Source organism: Rattus norvegicus, chromosome 1, assembly GCF_021556685.1.
Source record: "Rattus norvegicus strain SHRSP/BbbUtx chromosome 1, alternate assembly SHRSP_T2T, whole genome shotgun sequence".
NCBI lineage: Eukaryota > Metazoa > Chordata > Mammalia > Rodentia > Muridae > Rattus > Rattus norvegicus.
Window position 1 is genome coordinate 221,227,468 of NC_141534.1, and position 22,380 is coordinate 221,249,847.

Genomic DNA, 22,380 nt, shown 5'->3' on the forward strand with positions numbered 1-22,380 from the left:
ATTACCCCAATCCTCAGACTCTTGAAACTGGTCCTATTAGTGATTTTGCTGAAGTTACTGGGAGTTTCTTTTTTTTTTTTGAAGGGGGAGGGAGTTTCTGATATAGAAAGTTCAGGCACACTCACATGTCCACAGACTGTAAGCACCACTTCTTGTGCAGTGAGAACAGAAGGAAGGGCTGGGGACAGTTAGAAGTTCACAAGAAGGCATGAAAGGTCAGACTGGGAGAAGCCAGAGTTAAGCTGTTAGGGATCCTGAGAACTCAGCTGGAAGTGACTGGGTGTCAAAGCACACAGGCTCAGGTAGGTAACCCTGAAGAGGCTTCCCTTTGTATATCTCACTCTGTTTCTGGGACTGAGTTACAAGAACTTGCTGATGCTCATGAAAGCAATGGAGACACTGGGGCACTTCAGAATTAAATGGGCAAAGGGACAGGGCATCTGGCTTACTTCTGTCCTGGCTGTTTCTAGCTGAATGGTCTTTGTGATCACTGAAGTAAGGAGCAGAACTCTCAGGTCATTCACTGATTGGGCAACCTATGGGCTGAAAAAAGCACACAGAACAGAAGGGAGTCAAGTGGAGCTAAGGAACCCATTCCCCAGGGAACATGGTCCTTCCTCATTCAGAAACATGATTGCTAGGATGCCGACAAAACTTGAACCACAGCTTAGGAATCCAGGACTTCTCACACTGCTGTATTCAGCTGCTTCTCCACACTGAAGAGACTTAGACAAAGGCTGCTGCTGGCAGGTGGGAAAATATGGAGAACAACCAGAGTCAGAGACAGCTGGGGTCCCACACCCAACTGTGTATAATCATGGGGCAATAATGAGAAATTTGGCTATTTGTTTAACATTTATTTGATGTTGCCGTACACTGCATGAATTACTTCCACGTGCACATCAAACTTTGGATTCTGAATTTCCTACTAATTGCGATTTTATTAATTAACATAAATGATTGGTTTGGGGAATAAGAACACTAAACAATTATGTCTACTAAATTATGACAAAATGTGAAGTGGTAATCCTAAAATCCTTTTAGACGCACAAAGCAGATAAATGGGGTTACATATTTTGAGTGGAATGTAGCAAGGATTGGAAAGCATTGAAGGTTGAATTTTAGTATCTCATTATTAGCAAAGTAACTGGATGGGAAAAGTCAATGAATAAAGACAATGCACTTGTTCTAGGTGACACTGAGAATCAGTCAGAGCTACATTTACAAATTTTGTGTGGACATTTGGGCATTCCTGCAGCAATGTAGGAAATCAGGCTTTCCCTTCATATGAGGTGTTTATAATCTAAAATCATTGGGGTGTGTTAACATTATGAGGGAAGAACGCATGAATCTGAGATGTTGTGGTTTTATGTTTCCCTGTACCACCAGTTTCTTCTGCCAAAGGACACATCAAGAATGCATGAAGATGCACAGTCTGGGGGTGTGGGCAGAACTAGGAAGGATAGTTTGTTTCTTTGTTGTTATTTTATGTTAAAAACCAAAGCACTTAGTGACTTACTGAAAATCATACAATATATTCTGATCATGGTTTCCCTTCCCCCATCTCCTCCTGGATCCTCTCCAACCATCCAATTTCTCTTTTGTCTCTGTCTCTGTCTCTCTCTCCATCTCTCTCTGTCTCTCCATCTCTCCCTGTCTTTCTGTCTCTGTCTCTGTCTCTCTCTCCATCTCTCTCTCTCTCTCTCTCTCTCTCTCTCTCTCTCTCTCTCTAACAAATAGGCAAAAAAGTAACAAAAGAGGAAAATGAAAAATAAATCAACCAAGCAAACAAAAACAAAACCAAATAAAACCAAACCACTACAATGGGCACAGTACTTCACAAGAGCTGAGTCCATTTTCTCTTCCTACCAAGGGAGCTCCATCATGATTTCACAATAGTCACCAATGAGACCATCATGATGACTTCACCAAAGAGAATCAACTTTCCCCAAACAGACAAACCCCAACCTATCCACCAGACAGCCTGAAGGAACATCTAAAGGCAGAGATCAAAGTGATGGTGGTAAAACCCACTCAGAACATTCTGGAGTGGGAAGAAGGCTGAGAGTGAGGTGTTATGTACTGGGACAAGAGATAAATTTGAGGGTAGGGGGAACTTCAATTTTGACAGAGTGATCACAAGGCCTGTAGACTGGTGGAAGCTCTTTTGGCAAGTGGCTCATATCACTAAAACCTTCTGAAATTGGCAAATATTTCCCTTTATTGCACTGAACTTGGACTGTACCCCAATGACTTTATTCCAGGAGTCATTGAGATTTTGTTGTTTAATTATTTTTTGGATTTTTTTCATTTTTGAAGAGTACTTGCCAAGTATTTTATTGATGAAAATAATTGAAGCTAGAGTCTAGGAGCTTTGAGTATAGAATGCCCTTGTCCTCTTTAGTGAAAAGATATGGTACAAAACCACCACTGGTTTTCTACTCTGTTTTAATTCTAGATTCACCTAATGGAGCTTTCTGGGGTAAATGGAAAAGAAGTAATTTTTGCTGTGAGTTGTTTCTCGGTCTTGTCTATACTAACACTATGTGTGGGTCTCTGTGCTACCCAGTCTCAGAACTTAATGGAACTAATTGACTTACCTTGAATACAATCCACTGTATTGTTTTGAAATACATGTAGCAAAAGTTGATAAAATTGTTTATCAACATTATAAGTAAGAGCTCTGAGTCTATGAGATGAAAGTGGTGTCAGGAAGAAAAAATTCCCTTTTAATATGGAGGCAAGGGATCCCCTGAATGAACAACAGAACTAAAGGTGCTATGGAGCTTGACAGAGAGGCTGGCCCTGTGTGGTATTCTGTGGGCTCTGGATGATGTGAGGAGAGGTTTTCACATTCTAGGCTCAGAATGGGAGGGCTTTCAGATGGCTCTATTTCCCACAAGAGGAGATTTGTAAACCATGCACTCAAGCTCAGCCCAGCCAGGAGATGCTAGGAAGGGTCATGAGCATGCAAAAGGTTCAAGGACAGAAATCCCTAAAGGTGACCTGAGGCACTGGCAGAACCACATCCCCTCCAGAATGACCTTTCTTCTGTCTCTGCCAAGCTTTTCCAGGGTCTGTGTGCTCACTGGGATGTTGTAGAAGGTGGCAAAGCATGAGCACCATGGGAAAAGTGGAGAGGTCCTTCTTGCCCGTGCTGGTTTAATCGTCCTTCTTCCTTCTTCCTTCTTCCTTCTTTCAACAGGCAATCCAGATCATGTGTTCTGTGATGGTGTTGGCTCTGGGAATCATTTTGGCATCTGTTCCCTCCATCCCACATTTTACCTCAGTGTTTTCTGTCCTGTTAAAATCTGGATACCCATTTGTAGGAGCTTTGTTTGTAAGTAGACTTCTGTGGGGATGAAGACAGGGAGGACAGAGAAGGGAGTTGTCACCTAGCTGCACTTCTGTCTACTGTGAAAAAGAGGTCGGTGGTAGACCTTGTTCTCCTATCTGTCATCAGAGAAGGCCTTAGTGTAAAAGGGCAGCAGTTATTAAAATATCTGGATATCTATGTGGCTATGAACTATATACTCAATATCTGTCACTTCTCAGAAATATGACTTCAACCTAGGTACTCAAATGAATGTAATAATAGAAATCTCAAAAAAATGCCCCTAAAATCCCTCCATAGAAGGAAAAACAATAGAACAATAGCTTCTCTCTTTTTTTTTTATTTCCCTGGGGAATTTTCTGAATTTTTTTAATTTTTGGAGCACAGAAGTTCATTAACTACAGTGTGTGACTACATGTGTGTGTGTGTGTGTGTGTGTGTGTGTGTACACCTGTATGCATGTGCACACATGCCTGCCTCTCTCTCTCTCTCTCTCTCTCTCTCTCTCTCTCTCTCTCTCTCTGGGTGTGGGTGTGTCTGTTTGTGTGAATGTGTCTTCCGGTGTGAGTGTGGATGTATGGTCATTCATGGTCTCCATTTGGGATTGTAACAAGGTCTCTAAGAAAAATTCACCAGGTCAAGCGTGACAACCATGTACATACAAAATGTATGTGTGTGTGAGGGTTACAGTCACTAGAAGCCTCCAACACCTCAGATATTAAGCTTTTATTTCAGGTGATAAACATTGCAGCAAAATTAGTGCAACACTGAACAAAGACATCTGGTATCAATACAGAAGTATTCATGTCTAAGAAAACATAATACAAAAAGAGAAATGGGCTCTGGGAGAATTAATATGTTTTCGAGGCTGGACAGTGAAGGAATACTGGTGGTTTTGACTTCTGAAAGTAAATTGGTTTTGGTGGGCCTTACAAAGAGGTATAGAGGGGGGAAAGCATTTGCCAGACCAGTTGCTGCATGTGGTATCAGGAGATAAATGAGTTTGCTTACAAGAAAAAAAAAAGAAAATCACATACGGTACGGCAGCAACAATATGATCCGTCACCTAATTAGACCTATAACTGCCATGTCCAAATGTCTGTTTGTCCTCTGCGTAGGCCAAACAGAAAAGTTACACAAAGAGTTGATTGAAACCATTACCCTGAATCTTTCATGTTCATGATGGTGGCACTCTCTCCAGAACGTTTCCAAGAGAATGATTACTGATTTTGATTCATTATTTTCCCAAGTAGAAGCACATATAATAATTTCTACTGACCATTGTAATCACGACATGCCATCACACACAGATCAGGGAATCAATATGCAGATTTTTGCCAACTCCTCAGTGTCTGTGTTCCAATTCCACATAGCGACTGAGGAAGCACAGTCTGCTTATGTATCTAGGACCAAAGCTGGTTTGTGAGTGTCAACCTGTGAACCACTATCCTGTTAACTCTGCTGATTCCAAAATCAAGTACCCCAACTGGTACCCACACAACATTGCTAAATATTGAATGCTCATTCAGATTCAGTTTAATCCACTTTAATCTTGATGTTATTTCTTCCAGCTTTGTATATAGTATTTATAGTAGAAAAAGAAAGCTCTAGGAAAAAGTTAAAAATACAACCGTTCTTTTTTATTTTTCAATCAGGAAGAAAAAGAAAGAGATGTCCTGATTTTTTCTTAGTAAATGTTGAGTATTCTTGGCTAGATTTTCGGTGAAACTTTTGGTTGCACTTAGGAGGGAAGAAAGGTACTTCATCTTGACATGCCTGTGCTAAGCGATATGCCATGGGCTTAAATGCAAAAACAAAACTATACAAATGAAATATGGGGTTACATAAAGACTTTATTTGGAGGTCAATATTTTGTATGCTCCTTGAGACTTCATAAGAGGTGACTTGTCTTCATGTTCTTATGAATAAAATGGATGCATAAAGTCCCATGCCACATGCACGGATTAAGATCTCAGGCACTAACTAGTACCTCCTGCAGCTAAGTGCAAAGAATAAGAAGAAATGATACCCATTTGCCCCACTATAACCCTATGAAACATGCTTCTAGTTTTTTGAGAAAATATCTTGGACTCTTTGACCACTACATAAATTGGAATTTACGGGTCTGTGCTTTGACTGAAGCAAAATCAGAAGCATGCAATAGATACCAGCCAGCCAACATGGTTTTCATGGTTGCTGATTAACCACCACACACACATATTAAACATTGCTGTCACACAATAAATGGCTTTTTTAAATCATGTTAAAAACTGGTCTTCTGTTATATAATTTCTACTTAATTCTTATGAAGTCAGTTATTTTTCATATGCAGGGTTACAAAGTGACTCTGAAGATATACTGGATTTATTCTTTGAGTCCTGAGACAGGAAAATCACATTCTAGAAAAAAGAAAATATATCAAGTTTCAAACTTTACTCAGATTTAACTGAATAAATGTGGGACTATTTACCTCTACCTATGGATAAGTGGGTATAGTTATTAAATATTATTTCCTTCAAATATAATTTCATGTTCATCATGTAGTAGTCATTCACAACATATAATAAGACTTTGGGTAGTGAAAAGTATTCAGTTGAGCTAAGCTTTGTGTGACTTGATTTAACAACATGTCCTTAGTATCTTTGAGGTAAGGAAGATTTTTAAGAATCTCAAAGTGGGCTAAGAACATACACGTGTTCAACTAGCCATGGCCAAGTTTAGACTATTAGAGGATAGTTACTCTTAGAGAAGTTTTGCTGATTAGAAGGGAGGCAGCTGTGTTCTAGTTTGAGTAAACAGTATCAACAGGGATCCCTGACTACAGGAAAACTTGGAGTACTGCCAGAAGACACATTTAACTTCCTCAAACTAAAATTGCTTATTTGGAAAAAAACAAACTATGTGATGTACAACTATTTCTTGCCCAGGTACCCCTCATCATCTACACTTCTGTCTCCTCTCGCCAATAACTACTGAGGTCTCACTATGAAAAATCCATGTGATCTACATTTCAAGATGACTGATTATTCTGCTTGATATTCTTAGCAGCATTGACAAATATATCCCACAAGAAAACCAGGCAAGTTTCAAGAGGTCTCTAGCATACTCACTCCAGAGAAATCAGAAAAACTCTGCTTCCACCACAGTATGGTAGTGAGGACAGCCAGGCCAAGCTCCAACACACTGCTGATCAGCATCAATGAAAAGACTCCCTAAATTCAAAAGAAGAGAGGTTGGTGTGACCGAGTCAGCTGAAGCCCTCATACCTGGGTGGGAGGTGACTGTAGAGATGAAACCATCTCCACCATCAGAGACGCCATCAAGAAAGGAATGGCTCTTCCCAAACCTACAAATGGACTAAAATTAATGCCTACTTCCTTCATTCTTTGGAGGAAGTAGATAAAGAGGACAAACTAAATAAACGAAACCATTTTTCTGCCACTTCTCACTCTTCTTAGGCACAGATCCTGACTACACTGTTCATTGAATGAGGGAGCAGAGAGGAGTCGTGACCCCAGGTCAGAGTCAGCAGCTCCTGCTCTTGGCTCTCTTCTGCTGCTTAGTGTGTGGCTGGGCAAGCCTCTGCTTTTTTAGCTTCCGTCTGCTCTCTTATCACACACCTGTGTAGTATTCCATCTGCAGATTCTTGTGAGGGTTAGTGAGGTTCTGACAATGCAAGCTCTTTGTAAAAGTTAGCATTGATAGAACCTTCTTCCTTTTGATGCATCTTTTGGGGGGTGAAAAGGCAGAAAAGCAATCCAGTTTCTAAGTCTGTGACATCACAAATCAACTCAAAGGGTCTCAGCCATGACTGATCTCCTAGGATGTCTTTCATGAAGACCATTTGATAGGAAGGAAGATGAGGGTCACACTGTAAACTCTTTATTTATTGGCACACACACACACACACACACACACACACACACACACACACACACACACACACATAGAAGAGAGATGGAACATGCCTCCAATACCTAGACACTGTCCCAGCAAATACACACCAGCTAGTACTATTCCATGATGCCATCATTCTTTGTGGTCTACCCACATTCTTCCCCAATGCTTCATGCTTCTAAAATCAGGCTTAGTAATTCCAGATATTGATTTACTCATATTGTTATGCATCTAATGCAAATATTCTTTTTATTACTGTGGTTTCCTTAACTAAGGAAGACTCCCTGGGCCCAGCACTATAAGGAACTTTGAAAACCTGTGGTTGAGGAGAACTGACTATCTGTCCCTAGTCCAACTGTGTCTTACTCATCTGACTTTTAAGGTTACAGGACAATGAATGTGTTTCCAATAAAATAGAGGTCCTTCACATAACTGCAGTTACTCTTCTCCATGTCTCTGTATTTCTTTTCCTCTTCGTTTAACAAGCTCATCTCTTTGTGCTGCAATGAAAACTGCAGTGAACTCACCTCCACACAGGCTTGGTTCTCCTTGCTGTTTTACTGAAGGGAGTAGATGCCCTGACTTCCCTCCACTTCCCCATTTCCCACACTGCTCCTCAGCAAGTGGCTGAGGTTTGCTCAGCTCACTTCATGCCTGTATCACACACATGCAACAGGGTTCATTCATTTCCTGCTCATCTGGGTTTTTTTTTTGTTTGTTTTGCTTTGTTGAAAAAATTAAAACAAGCGATAATTTTTGTTTTATTTTGTTTTTCTGGTTCGCTTGCCTGTCTTAACTCACCATCCCATAGTCTAAGACTCTTGATTTCACAACCTCATCCTTTATGCCTCTAAAACTGCAGCATCTTCTTAATTCTTAAGAAATAGGAAGTGGTCTTTATAGTTTTATCATCTACTTAATTTGGTAATCTCTCAAAAAATTTTGCTATTACTACATGACCCCTCTGGGTAGAATTTCAACAATATCTTCATTCTTGCTTCTGTCTTTCATAGCTCTGGCTCTGGCTTTATCTTAAATGCACAAAAAAGAATTAAAATGAAAATAAAAATGTCTATGAAAATGTCACAATGAAACCAATTACTTTATATGTTAGTTTTAAAAAACTAATAAGTTAAAAGCAAAAAATTTAAAAAAAGAATGAATAGAGAGTTTTGAGTCAGGGAACAGAAGAAATCAGCTGTCAAAAAAATCTTTAAAACCTGGAACATTTCCTTTTGAATACTTACAGTCAGAGCAGCTTTGGCCGTGAAGCAGTTCTTGTCAGCCAGTTCATGGTGAAAGAAACGATAATAATGTGGGGTTGTGACTGGTTGTTGTGTGGCAATCAGCTTACACTGCTGCAAGGCAGGCTCTAAAGCAGTCAGACTGACAGAGAGTATAACAAGGCCTATGAGAGCAGAGAGGATACTCAGGATGCTCAGAGCTAGGCTGCACTGAACCTGGAATGACAACACATGTAAAATATTCCTCTCATTCACTGCGTTATAATCGGCCCAGCCACTTATCTCTTTCAGGATCTAAGACTACAATAGTTTATTTTTCTGTGCCCTTTAGTGTCTACAAACATATAAATCCGGAAGGTAAATTGTGAGCTGAGCGGATAAGTAGAATCCCATGCCAGACAGAAGCTGCACCCTTGACTGCAAGTAGCATCCTGTGAGACCAGCCTGAAAAATCTCCAATAAAGTGTAGCCAGATAGGAGTGAGGAAACCAAATTTTCCCTATCTGCCAATACCTTCAGTGATATAGTTTAGATCTAGAATGCCTCCCCACCTCAACCCCCCAATAAAAACATGTGATGAAGACCTAATTCCCAGGTGGATGCTAGTGTGAAGTGGTAGAACCGTTAGCAAGTGTAGCCTGATTGAAGATTTGTCATACCCTGTTTCCCAACACGCTCTGTCTCTCTATTGGTTCCCAAGGAACAGATTCACCCAGCCATGCTTGAGAACTTCTTAAAATGTGAGCCCAAATAAAGCATTCCTTTTTATAAATTGATTCAACCCACGTGTTTGTTGCAGAAGAGTAAATCTGACTCATACACTTAGAAACCTCCATGGAACCCTCAGGAGCACACAGAAGTGGTGGGTAAAGGAGTTAATCCCACCACCACCTGGCACACTACCTCTCTCTCAGAAGCTTGCACACCTGAAGATAAATGTGAGGATATGGTTTGTAGCATTCAGGCCCTGTAATGTGTATAAGCATATGACAGGCTATGCTAAGAGTCAACAGGTACAGAAGACTATCTTATGTCAACACAGGACAAACGATTATATAATATGAATACAAACAGTGAGAGTAAGAAGGAAATCAGTCAAGACTGGATGAATGTGAAGACACAAGACCAGATATCTATCCCTACACTTAGTATTCTCAAGTACCCAGTTCCTCAGTGACTTCCTGCTCTCACCCTGGATCTCATGTCTACAGCATTCACAATGTAGGGAGATAAACTGATCTCAGAAGCAGCTTCCTTTTTTCATTGACTTATGAAATGTAAGAATTGAGCCAAGACCTTTCTATAGGTTATAGATATATGTATAAAGGTAATAGTATTCCATATGTGATATAATAGAGTATGATTTCACCTGATAAGCCACTTTTCTTTTCAGAATTAAATAAATCACTTAGTTCTGATGCTTTGGCCCACTAACAAGTCATACTCTTTAACATCTTGATCAATAGTCACAATGGGGATGCTCAAAGTGAGTCCTGACAAAAGTGTCATAATTCATGTGTTATAGATCAAATGTGGAAGAAAACTCTTCATGTGAACAGCATCTAATCTGTTTTCTTAATTTCTTTATTTAGTGGGTGAAATTATATAGCAAACTCACAATAGATATACCTTTTCTATAAACCTTTTTGTTCCACCACTGATAAATAAAATTTCAATGTTTTAAGACTTTTTGTTATTTTGACAAAATGCCTCCTGTGATCAGCTTGAGAGACTAATGAAATATTTTGGCTCACGCCATTGATCAGGCCGTGATCATGGAAAGGTGTAGAAGAATTTTAATCTAGCAACATGGTTGTTTTGACAAGCGATCACATCCAAAGACCTAGCTTTGTATAAACCTGCTGAAATGCAAACATGTCCTTAGTATACGCCTCTAAAGGTAAAATTAGTTTGTAGAGGGAAGCAAACTAATGTTTGAAAAGTGATGATAATTGAGAGGTAGACAAAGTGATGAATCAGAAAGATTTGACAGAGTTAGATAAAGGATACGCCCAACTCTCATGAGAGCAGCACAAGAAAAAGAATCTACTTAAGAGCAATACAGGGAGGGAGAGAACCAGTCAGTTGGGAGTCAGTGCAGTGAGTGCAGTGCGGTGGAGTTGAGTTCATTCATGAATTCATGCAGTTCAGTGCAGGTCAGCAGAGGCAGTTGAAGCCAGAGAGTAAGAAGGCTACAGATTAGAACAAATTGCCAAAGTTAGTTTGATGTTAAGCATTAGAAGCCAGGTTGAATCAGTGAGCTTGCAGAGGAATTTGAGCCAAAACAGCCGAGTTGAACTGGCCAGCCAGAGTTCAGAAAGAATTAGAAAAGGTGAGCTTATTCAGCAGTAAGCTTCCAAGATGATAATCGCATCAAGTAAATAAAGGTGACATTTACAGAAAGGAGTTGGCGAAACATAAAAGATCACGTCATGGCCAATGAAAGATAAAGAGAAAATGGTTTTTTCCCCCTTTGCTTCCTTTATAGTCCTTTAGAATCTTCAGCCTATTGGATGAATGGTCCCAAAGGTATGATTACTAATCTCCAACGTAGCCTAATGCAGTGAAGTTGATGATACCAGAGCCGGTTATTTATAGACGGCATCATAAGGAAGCAGATATTTTTGCAAGAGATTCTTGGGCACTGATTGTCAATATCATATAAGCTTTTATTTGGGACACCAGGGTAGGAAGAACACACTCTGCACAGGGTTACAAAGAATTCAGAGTGAGCTCCTAAGTCTAATAAATAGCTATTCTAAACTTAGCTTCTAACATTCAATATGGAGAAACTGGCTTAGAAGTGTTCTTGGCTTGGCAGTGTTCTCACTAACTTGTTGTAGGTTACGGCTGTAGTACTCACCAAAGGCTTAGTCATCTTTTTCTCTGTGATAACAGACAGAATTCCAGAGATGGCAAACTGCTCAGGGAAGAAAAAAAAACATTGTCAAGCCAGCATACAAGTGTAGAATGGCTGCAGAGTTAGTATCTGGGGCCTATGAAACGCTCCAATGGGAAAAGCCCTGGTAAAAAATGGCCAGTGATTTAAAACACACAGAATGAAGACGCACAGATTCTCCCCTTGCCCACGTGATAATTAGAAAGCTTTTAAGAAAAGACAGATATGAGCTTGAATCTATAGCATTAAAATTAATGAGCACCTTAAAAGATAGCAAATGAGTATATTTATTGGAAAGGAAAATTTTGGAGTCTAATCTTTGAAGAAAAATACAAGATGATTGTTTAGAATGAAAAATACCAAGAAATTGCTGTTTTGGATTTGTATCTCCATTAACAAAGGAATATCATTTACTCGGTAAATTAAACCACATTTAAATATCTGAGCAAAGCCCACTTGACCATGCTGAGCGATGTTTTTTATGGACTGTTATACTCAGTGTGCTACTATTTTGAGGAAGAATTTTCAAATTACGTTCTTGGGAATTTCACCAGTGGTTTCCTTTTCTTGTAATATCTTTGTTTGGCTTCAATGTAAGAATAATACTACCTCCCAAAATGGCTTCTGAAGTGTATCCTTCACATTTTTGTAAGAGTTTGAAAATAAGATTTACTAGTTCCTACAAAAAAAGAAAAAAAAAACAAAAACAGAATCCAATTTGTTAACTGCAGTGCAAGAGCTGAAAACCAGCTGGTAGCTCCAGACACCAGCTGAATGAAAACAAAAGGCAGGAGAGCATGAATTCTTTCTTAAACACTATTCAGAAAGTCAAGCAAAATATGTTCTCAGTTCCATCCATTTGTCTAAGAATTTCACAAATCCATTGTTTTTAATAGCTGAGTAGTACTCCATTGTGTAAATATACATTTTTTGTATCCATTCTTCTGTTGAAGGACATCATCATCCTGAGTGAGGTAACCCAATCACAGAAGAACACACATGCACGCACTGATAAGTGGATATTAGCCTAAAGCTTGGAATACCCAACATAACAATTTACAGACCACAGGAAGCTCAAGAAGTAGGAAGACCAAAGTGTGGATGCCTCAGTCCTTCTTAAAAGGGGGGGTGGGACAAAATACAGGAAATACATAGACAAAGTGTAGAGCAAAGACTGAAGGCTATCCAGAGACTGCCCCACCTGGGAATCCATCCAATATACAATCACCAAACCCAGACACTATTGGGGAGACCAAGAAGTGCATGCTGACAGGAGCCTGATATAGCTGTCTCCTGAGAGGCTCTGCCAGATCCTGACAAATTCAGAGGCAGATGCTCACAGAAAACCATTGAACTGAGTACCAGGTTGCCAATGGAAGCAATAGAGAAAGATCTGAAGGAGCTGAAGAGGTTTGCAATCCAATAGAAAGAACGAACCATAACCCCAAAAGCTCTCAAGTACTAAACCACCAACCAAAGAGTACACATGGAGTGACCCATGGCTCCAGCTGCATATGTAGCAGAAGATGGCATTGTCAGGCTTCAATAGGAGGAGAGGCCCTTGGTACTGTGAAAGCTTGATACCCTAGTGTAGTGGAATGCCAGGGCAGGGATGTGGGATGGAATGGGTGGGGGGGAGCACCCTCATAAAGCAGGGGGATAAGGATGGGATAGCGGGGGTTCAGAGGGGGAAATCAGGAAAAGGGATAACATTTGAAATGTAAATAAAGAAAATATCCAATAAAAGAAAAGAAAAAGTATGTTCTCAGCCTCAGTAGACTTACAGAGGTCAAGTAATAGAACATTTCTGAAGATGAATTTTAAAATGCAAGACCATCTGATGTTTCAGGCTCCAGAATTTATCAGTGTGCCTATACACATAAACTATTCTTTTTCTTGGTGATGTTGAGGGTTAAACTCAGCACCCTATACATACTACTCAATGTTCTATTGCTGAGCTACTGCACCAGCTCTAAGTGTATGTTCTTAAATTTAAACCAAAAATAATGCCTTTTCCCGTGTGAGCAATGCTGATTGACATGAGAAGACCACAGAATGGAGGAACTTGAAGAATAAAAGCAACAGCACAACTTCATGTGGAGGGTTACTTCAACAGGGAAATGTGTTGACATATGCATCTTTCATGTGATCTGACAGAATGGTGCCTCCCCTCTCTCATCACCTATTCATTCATCATCTTGGCCTTGGTTAGATCTCCAAACATTCCATCAAACATTCCTATCAAAGTCATCGAGTAAAGTCACCATAAGGAAAATGTAAGAGATCCAGATGAGGAAGTCAGGAGAGGACCAAGAAGGGACAACAACTAAGGGTCCTAGAATGGACCCTGGGACAAAAGAATAATCATGAACAATGGATGAAGTCAATGTTATTGCCTGAGTAAAGCAAAAATCATTGACACAACAGAAGGAAAGGTCGAGCTGCGGATGAAGCAAAGAAAGAAATGGAGGAAGAGGGAAGGGGAAACTGTTACCGAGCTGTAGTAAGCAGATGGGAAGCCACAGTGACAGGAAACCTCACTTGTGAGTGAGATTTGACCACATCGGTCTAGAGGAAAGCTGTCCTCTGGGAAAAGGACCTTCGTGACCTCCTGATTGCAGACATGAAGGAGTCTCAGAGGAGTATCCAGTCTATTACCCTGAGTGCCTCCAACAAAGCCATATTCTAAACATAAAAGTGTTCCTTCCTGCAGTGTCATCTATTGGGTGTCCTTGCATGATACAGAAAGCTCTGGATCATTTGGGTCCTACTTCCTGTACGTTCTCCTAAAGCCAGAACGCCGTTAAAGTCATCAAAGCTTAAGAGATGTCATGAAAGGGTGAGATTCATAAGAAATGTTTATTTGGATTAGATGGGAAAATCTTCAGGATGACATAACTGCTGCCCTTTTACACTAAGGCCTTCTCTGATGACCGACAGGAGAGCAAGGTCTACCACTGACCTTTTTTCACAGTAGACAGAAATGTAGCTAGTTGACAACTCCCTTCTCTGTCCTCCCCATCTTACTCCCCCAAAGAAGTCTACTTACAAACAATGCCCCCATAAATGGGTATCCAGATTTTAACAGGACAGAAAACACTGAAGTAAAATGTGGAACAGAGGGAACAGATGCCAAAATGATTCCTAGAGCCAACACCATCACAGAACACATGATCTGGATTGCCTGTTGAAAGAAGGAAGAAGAAAGAAGGATGATTAAACCAGCAAAGGCAAGAAGGACCTCTCTACTTTTCCCATGGTGCCCATGCTTTGCCACCTTCTACAACATCCCAGTGAGCACACAGTGCACAAAGTCTGCAGTGAGAGGGGAAAGGTCATTCTGTGAGGGACATGGATCAGCCAGAGCCTCAGACCACCTTCAAGTATTTCCACCATGTTCATGATCCCTTCTGGCATCTTCTGACTGGAGCTGAGCTTGAGTGCATAGTTAGCAAGTCTCCTGCTCCCTCTTGTGGGAAGAAGAGGCATCTAAAGCCCTCCCACTGAACACTAGAATGTGGAAACCTCACTCCCTATCAACCAGAGCCCACAGAATACCTCATAGGGCCAGCCTGTCTGTCAAGCTCCATAGCACTTTCAGTCCTGTTGTTCATTCTGGGGAACCCTTGCTCTATATTAAAAGGGAAATGTTGCTTCCTGACACCCTTCTTTACTTTACAGACTCACAGCTCTTGTAATTTTGATTAACAAAATTTATAAATGTTTTGCTACATGTGCTTCAAAGCAATCCAGAGGATATTATGTATGCCCAAGACAAGACCATCAGTTCCATTAAGTTCTGGGATTAAGTAACACAAAAACCCATGCAGATAGTGTTGTGTACAGACAACACTGACAAAGAGCCTCCATCTTTCCTCATAGCACAAAAGATATGTTTATTCTCATCACCCGATACCCAAAAGTCCCTTTAGTATGTCCTAGATGAGCACAGAGAAGCAAACCAATGGTCTTTTTGTATCATCTCTTCTCAGTAAAGAGAATAAGGATGCTCTGCCCTCAGAGAGAACATAGAATGTAGCTATAAATGTTTTCATAAATAAAATACTTAGCAAATACTCTCCAAAACTACAAAAAAAAAGAACTAAACAATAAAATCTCAATGACTCATGGAATAAGGTCATTGAATTACAGTCCAAATATATTGAAATATAGGAAATACTTGCCAGTTTGTGGAAAGTCTTAGAAATGTAAGCAGCTTTCCAAGGGCCTTCCACCAGTCTACAGGTCTCTACTGAAGTTCCCCCCACCCCTAAATTTATCTCTGGTTCCAATATATAGAGCCTCATCCTCTGCCCTCTGCCCATCCCAGGGTATTTTGAGTGGGATTTACCGCCATCACTTTGATCTCTGCCTTCAGATGTTTCTTCAGACTGTCTTGCCTTTGGTGGGGAGGCTGGGGTTTGTCTGTTTGAGGAAAGCTGATTCCATTTGGTGAAGTCACTGTGACGGTATCATTGATCACTACTTGTGGGATCATGATGGAGTTCCCACAGCTGGAAGGGAAAAATGGACTCAGCTCTTACAAAGAACTGCACATCCAGCTTCCCAGTATCAAATCTATAAGTGTGTATTTGTATCTTACTGCATTCTTGTCCTCCAGGGGAAAAAAAAACTAGACAAATAAAGAAATTTTAAAAACCCAAGCCTTGGATTCAGGAAGATTTTTTTCTGTTTGATATAGAGTGTTGTTTTCAGACAATGAACATATACAGAACACAAGAACAACTCCCAGTGGTCCCAGCATGCAGACCCAAATGTTCACACAAAACTTGCAGAATGGAACCGTCAACATGGCTCACGGATAAAGGCATTTGACTTCAAACCTGATGGTCCAAGTTCAATCTGCTGACCCACAGAACAGAAGGAGAGATCCAGTGCACACTGTCTGTGACCTGTGTATTTGCCTTGACACACATATACATGCATGTGTATGCACATATACACACAAGTAACTGTAATAAAAAGACTTCCAAAATGTAGCATTCATTTCCTAGTTGCTATCATGTTTGAGTGTGCTGGCCCTTATTTTGATGAGTTTTATCCTCAAGTTATTCTACCAGTCTCAAGATATAATTAAAATTAGAACTTTAGTTTTTTTAATTCACGTTACATACTACTCAAACGACTGAGAACTATTCATTGTTTGTCTCATAGTATTATTTTCAGCATCTGCCCGACACGTTTTATTATATTTTAGAACCCTCACACTAATTCTATTTGTTAGTAAAGTCATAATCAAAAATGAATTTCAGAGGTCAATTTTGATTTATGTGTGAAAATTAACACATGGTTTTATAATGACATAGGCTTGATGCTAAATAGATATTTAAAGTTCTCATTATTAGCCAGTTGCCTACACACTGTTGGGTGCTGGACCCCGGTTGTCTCTGACTCTGGTTCCTCTCCCTATTTTCCCACCTGCCGGCGGCAGCCTGTGTCCGAGTCTTCTTCGGTGTGGAGAAGGAGCTGAATGCAGTGTGAGAAGTCCTGAGGTCATAACCTGAGATTCAAAGTCAGAACTGTGCCCTTGATAGTTGGAAGGACCAAGTTGCCTATGGAATTGGTTTCTGAGCTCAATTTGCCTCTCTTTTCTGTTCCACTCTCAGCCCGTAGGCTGCCCAATTAGTGAAAGCCTTTGCAGGTCCAATAGCCCTGCTCTTGTTAATCACCTGACCTTAGGACAGTGACCACCAAGATCATAGGACCAGAAACACCTGGGACAGATGTAAACCCAATACCCCTTACATTTGCCCGTCTAGTTCTAAAGTGCCCCAGTGTCTCTCCACGGCTTTAATGAGCGTCAGCAGTTTCTTACAATGCATCCCCAAAAGAGAGTGCTGTACAGAGAAATCCCTCTTCAGGGTTGCCTACCTGAGCCTGTCCGCCTTGTTACCCAGTCACTTCCAGCTGAGCGCTCAGAAATCCCAGAAGCTTTAACCTCGATTTTCTCAGTCTGAACTTTGGTTCCTACTTGCAACTTCTGAGTGTCCCCAGCACTTCCTCTTCCGTGCTCACTGCACAGGAAGTGGTGCTTACAAACGGTGGACATCTGAATGAGCCTTTACTTCCCCTTTCATAGACTTCCAGTAACCAGGAAAATGACTAATTGGCTGAGTTCTGGGAGACTTGTAGGTTGCTTTCCTCTCCCATAAAATACCATCCCAGCACTGACATTTTTATCGCTGGATTGCTTTTTGTGTCTCTAATTGTCCTAAATCTAGAACACACATTTAGGGACAGAGCTGAACCTGCTGAGGATATCAGAAAAGTTGATTTCTGATGTTGATCTTCAGCGTGCAATATACTTACATGTCTATTAGGTGCCAATGAAGAGAGCGGACCAAGTTATTATTCAAACTGGCAGAGGTGTTCTTCCAAGCTGGTTTGCTCCTGCTGATGACAGCATTGCCTTCAGATCCTGACTTTCGAGTCGATGGAGTTCTGCACACCCCGCGTGGGCCCACAATGGTATGAGGATCAGAACTAAGCAAAAATTTTGTTCTTCCCAAACTCATGAGTCGTGAACACTGCTTGTGGCAGAGATGGGACAAGGAAGGTGACTGGAGCTAGACATCATACTCCCCAAAGCCACTGCTCTTGTGGAGTTAAGTAGAATGTCAGTAAGAGCAGCTTTTCTCAGCTCTGTAACTACTCCATGCCAGAGGAATCATGCATGGGGTTCAAAACTAGGATCTACAGGTAAATAAACAGTATTCTACATTTTCAAACGCTTTGATCAATGAACTTGCATAATACTTGATGATTTCTGAGAAGCTCAAAAATCTAGATCACTAGTAGAAAACAACTGACTAAGTATTTCTTTGGTAGTTAGAGAGTTACCAGGAAATGTCCCCAATGAAAAAAAGGGAACAAAAAATATATGTATGAATACCCAATGAGTTATGACACTGCTATTTTTTTAACCTTTTATTGGTTCTTAACACAACAATCCCACTTAACTTCCCCTCCCTTCACACGTACCCCTCCACCTAACAGAGAAAAAAATATCATTATGGAAGCTACTGTGTGTCACAGTGTATCCCACAGTATACCCTTTTGTCTATACTTCTTTACTAGCAAATATTCATTGCAATGATTCTTGGTCTGGTTCAAGGCCTCTGACTTCTGCTACACTATCAATACTGGATCCTCACCAGGACTCCCCTCAGATATCTTGTGGCCCTGTGTCATGGAGATCTTGTAGCTTTGGATCTGTATGACCACTCCCTTCAGACTTCAGCTTTTCATTGATGAAGTAAATGTTGAAGCTGGTCAATTCAAAGCCCTGGATCTGGGCCTGAGAGGTTTTTGAGCTTGTCAGACCACAAGCTCTTAGCTCTCAGGCCCTAGGGGAAGTTCACCCACAATTGCCAGTGAGGGACAGTACCAATTCTCCCACTCTCATAACCCTAGGCCAGCTCTCTCGCCTGCCATAGATGGCAAAGGAAAGGGTGGGAGATGGCTTGTTGCAAAGACATGTTTACACCCTTGGGGCTCACTCACTAGCAACCCCACATCCAGGGCCAGCTCTACTGGGCTGCTCAGATAAGGTGCAGGTCCCACCCTCCTAAGTGCTATAGCTCGTGAGGGGTAAGTCTAGTTTTCCTGCTCTCATGATCCCAGGGCCAGGTCTCCTACCTGCCATAGGCGGTGAGGGGAGAGGTGGGAGGGGTTATCTTTTCCTATTCATGCCACTCAAGGGAGACAAGTGTAGTAAGGCCGGCTCTCCTATGCTCCTATCCTTGAGGAACACTCACCTGCAACTCCTCATTTGTGTGCCCTACTCTCTCCTGCATACTTGAGCTGGCTAGGTGCAAGGTCAGCTCTCCTGCTCTTAGCCCACCAGAACCAGCTGTCCCATGATGTCCAGATGAGCCCTCAGACATCAACATGTCCCCAGGCAGCAGCCCAGACCAGGGATATCTGCTTGGCCTTTGCTGGTAACAGACTTCTGCTGCTGTAGGACCATGGACCCAGATATGGTCCATGGCAGCAGATCAGGCCAGGACCCCTTCATGATCCCAGGTGACATCACTAGCTACTCATATTAGGCTGTTCCTCACTACCCTTGAGTCTCTTCATTGTGCCCACATCCTTCTGTTCCTCTTTCTTTTCAGTTTCTCCTCCACTTACTAGCTCCTTTTGGTGCTGCCAAGGGTCTCTGAGTGTCTGAGCATCTCAGGAATGGCCTGGGGAATGTTATGCCTCACTCATACGTTATGGCACCAGGCAGGCGTCATCTCAGTCATGGTTTACCTCTCCCAGCCCTGAAGGGCATCAGACTGATGGTCATTTCAGGCTAGCTCCATGTCCAGGCTCCATGACACCAGTCTTGTGGTCTTCTTGGGCACACTCCTCACTACCCCCACCCCACTCCACCCTAGTTGCCCCTTGCAAGGTTCTTCTATTGCAGGTTCACTCCTTCCTAGGACTTGCAGTCCTACGTGGGATTCTTCTAGTCTCTGTCGTGCTGTCCTTCCTGAGAACCCATCCAGGCCTGCCTGGCAAGGGACTGGTGGTCATCTCAGGCTCATAATGTTAGGCTACTAATCATTCAGATGTACAAAGCTCAGAACTGAGGGTAGACATAGATTCTCTCCTCTCTGCCACCTATTGACACACAAGGGACACAGCAGAAACTATTATTTTATTATTGGCTATGATTCATTACTGTCCCTGGATCCAGGGGTAATAAGGTTGATTAGTGAGCAGTTCTGAGGCTTACTATCCCCTTCATTCAGAAGCCATCAAACCATGGAGGACACAACTGGTGTACTTTTTCCACAATCTACTTCATCCTATTTTCTGTTTCCAAGTCTCTGGATTGGCTTCTTCCTGCTTACCAGCCAAGAGAATCTTCTGCAGGTCTCACAGTAAGACAATGTCCAGATGTTCCCAGACTGAAACAGAAGTTGGATACATGATGTCTTTTTCAGTATCCCAGAGAAATTTATTATAACAAGATGTTGGAGTAAAATCTAGAAACCTCTGGGAATCTCAACATCATGGAATGTCTTTTGAAACAGGGATTGTGGAAAGAGCAGCTTTTCTTTAGCCGTTGTGCCGCCATTACTGTCAAGATGACATTCACTCCTCGCTAATATTTTCTCTTTATGTGTGTAGGGCAGACATGTGTATAAAATATGATACCATTTTTGTGAGATAGTCAATGTCTTAGAATTCTCTAGAGGAGCAGAACTGAGAGAATGAATATATATTGCAAAGGGAATGTGTTAGATTAGTTTTCATGATAATGGCTAGGTAGTTGAGCAGTGCTGGGGAGAGACTACTAAGTCCATGAAGCTAAATGTACCCACAATCTTGATCTAGCACTGAAAGCCTGGGGGATTCCTGGAGAGCTGCTAGTCTTTAGTCTATGTTGAAAGGCCAAAGGTGGGCTCTGTTGGCAGCCAATAATGGGAGCAGCAGCAATAACAAAGCTGATACACAAAACTGCCAGCAGGTGGCAGCATCGCTTTCTTACCCCCACCCCCCAACCCCCTCTATTTCTGTATTGCTGTGGGAAGATATTGCCCACCTACAATCAGGGTGAGTATTCTCCACCCAATTAATTCTCCTTTGAAATCCCTTTAAAGATTGCTCTCAGTATCTTTCAAATATTCACAAAAAAAGATTAATCACTACACTGATCAGTTGATTTTGATTTTATTATAAAGGATATTATTATACATGAACCTAGAATAATTATCTGTGCTGATTAAAAAAGAAAAAAAAACTCCCTTTCCAGTTTTCATGTGCCCAAAGGTAACCCTGTGTCACAGCTCTCCACACCCAAATCCCACCCAAAGAGAACTGGTTTCCCAGGAGTGTTGAAACACCTAAGACCACAGGTGAGACCACCACTACTGCACCTATACCTGGCCCAAGTGGGACCCACCCAGAGGACACAAAACATAGGAACTGCAGAGCAGCCTGGGACAGGAGTTTCCTTCTCTGGTTTCCATCTCTGCCCTGGCACTGGCCTGGAGTCACAGCTCTCCTTACCCAAATTCAGCCCAGAAAGAGCTGGTCTTCCAGATGTGCTAACACACCCAAAATCACTAGCTCACAGGCTCACAGGAGAGACAAGCTACAGTCAGAGACAGCAAGACCAAAGAGAACCAGATGACGAGAGGCAAGCACAAGAACCTAAGCAACAGAAACCCAGGTTACTTGCCATCATGAGAACCTAGTTCTCCCACCACAGCAAGCCCTAGTTACCACAATACACCAGAAAAGCAAAACTCTGAATCAAAAATCACATTTCATGATAATGCTAGAGGACTTTAAGAAGGACATAAAGAACTCCATTAAAGAAATACAGGGGGTTGGGGATTTAGCTCAGTGGTAGAGCGCTTGCCTAGCAAGCGCAAGGCCCTGGGTTCAGTCCCCAGCTCTGGGGGGAAAAAGGTTGCAAGAAATACGGAAAAATAACAGGCAAATGGGTAGAAGCCCTTAAAGAGGAAACACAAGAATCCCTTAAAGAAGCACAGGAAAGCACAACCAAACAGGTGAAGGAATTAAACAAAACCATCCAGGACCTAAAAATGGAAATATAAACGATAAAGAAATCACAAAGGGAGACAACCCTAGAGATAGAAAACTTCAGATAGAGGTCAGGACTCACAGATACAAGCATCATCAACAGAATACAAGAGATTGTAGAATAGAGAATCTTAGGTGTGGTAGATATCATAGGAGACATTGACACCACAGTCAAAGGAAATACAAAAAGCAAAAAGCTCCTAACTCAAAACATTCAAGGAATCCAGGACACAATGAAAGAACTGAACCTAAAAATAATAGAAATAGAAGAGAGTAAAGATTCCCAATTCAAAGGGCCAGCAAACATCTTCAACAAAATTATAGAAGAAAACTTCTCTAACCTAAAGAAAGAGATGCCCATAAACATACAAGAAGCCTAAAGAACACCAAACAGATGGGACCAGGAAAGAAATTCCTCCCATCACATAATAATTAAAACA

The 22,380-nt window shown here is 41.4% G+C and overlaps 1 protein-coding gene, 1 long non-coding RNA gene and 1 pseudogene across 4 annotated transcripts; 1 reads left to right on the plus strand and 2 right to left on the minus strand.

The window, feature by feature from the left end:
- Window positions 1-1,960: 1,960 nt before the first annotated feature.
- On the plus strand, window positions 1,961-6,797 carry Ms4a6bl2 (membrane-spanning 4-domains, subfamily A, member 6B-like 2). 2 transcript variants are annotated; one of them, XR_015653017.1, is made up of 4 exons: window positions 1,961-2,023; window positions 2,459-2,509; window positions 3,206-3,340; window positions 6,262-6,797. It is a non-coding gene; the product is annotated as a membrane-spanning 4-domains, subfamily A, member 6B-like 2 (long non-coding RNA). The 2 variants fall into 2 exon arrangements; XR_015653015.1 differs by having other exon boundaries at window positions 1,963-2,106.
- On the minus strand, window positions 4,046-17,377 carry Ms4a6a (membrane spanning 4-domains A6A). Of its 2 annotated transcripts, NM_001408758.1 has the most exon segments (7): window positions 4,046-5,733; window positions 6,445-6,546; window positions 8,479-8,691; window positions 11,339-11,395; window positions 14,424-14,558; window positions 15,726-15,888; window positions 17,267-17,370. In NM_001408758.1, coding segments are annotated over 6 exon segments (738 nt in total). In that variant the 5' UTR covers window positions 15,873-15,888; window positions 17,267-17,370; the 3' UTR covers window positions 4,046-5,649.
- Window positions 17,378-19,929: 2,552 nt separating this feature from the next.
- On the minus strand, window positions 19,930-20,027 carry LOC120100458 (small nucleolar RNA SNORA17; annotated as a pseudogene).
- Window positions 20,028-22,380: the final 2,353 nt, after the last annotated feature.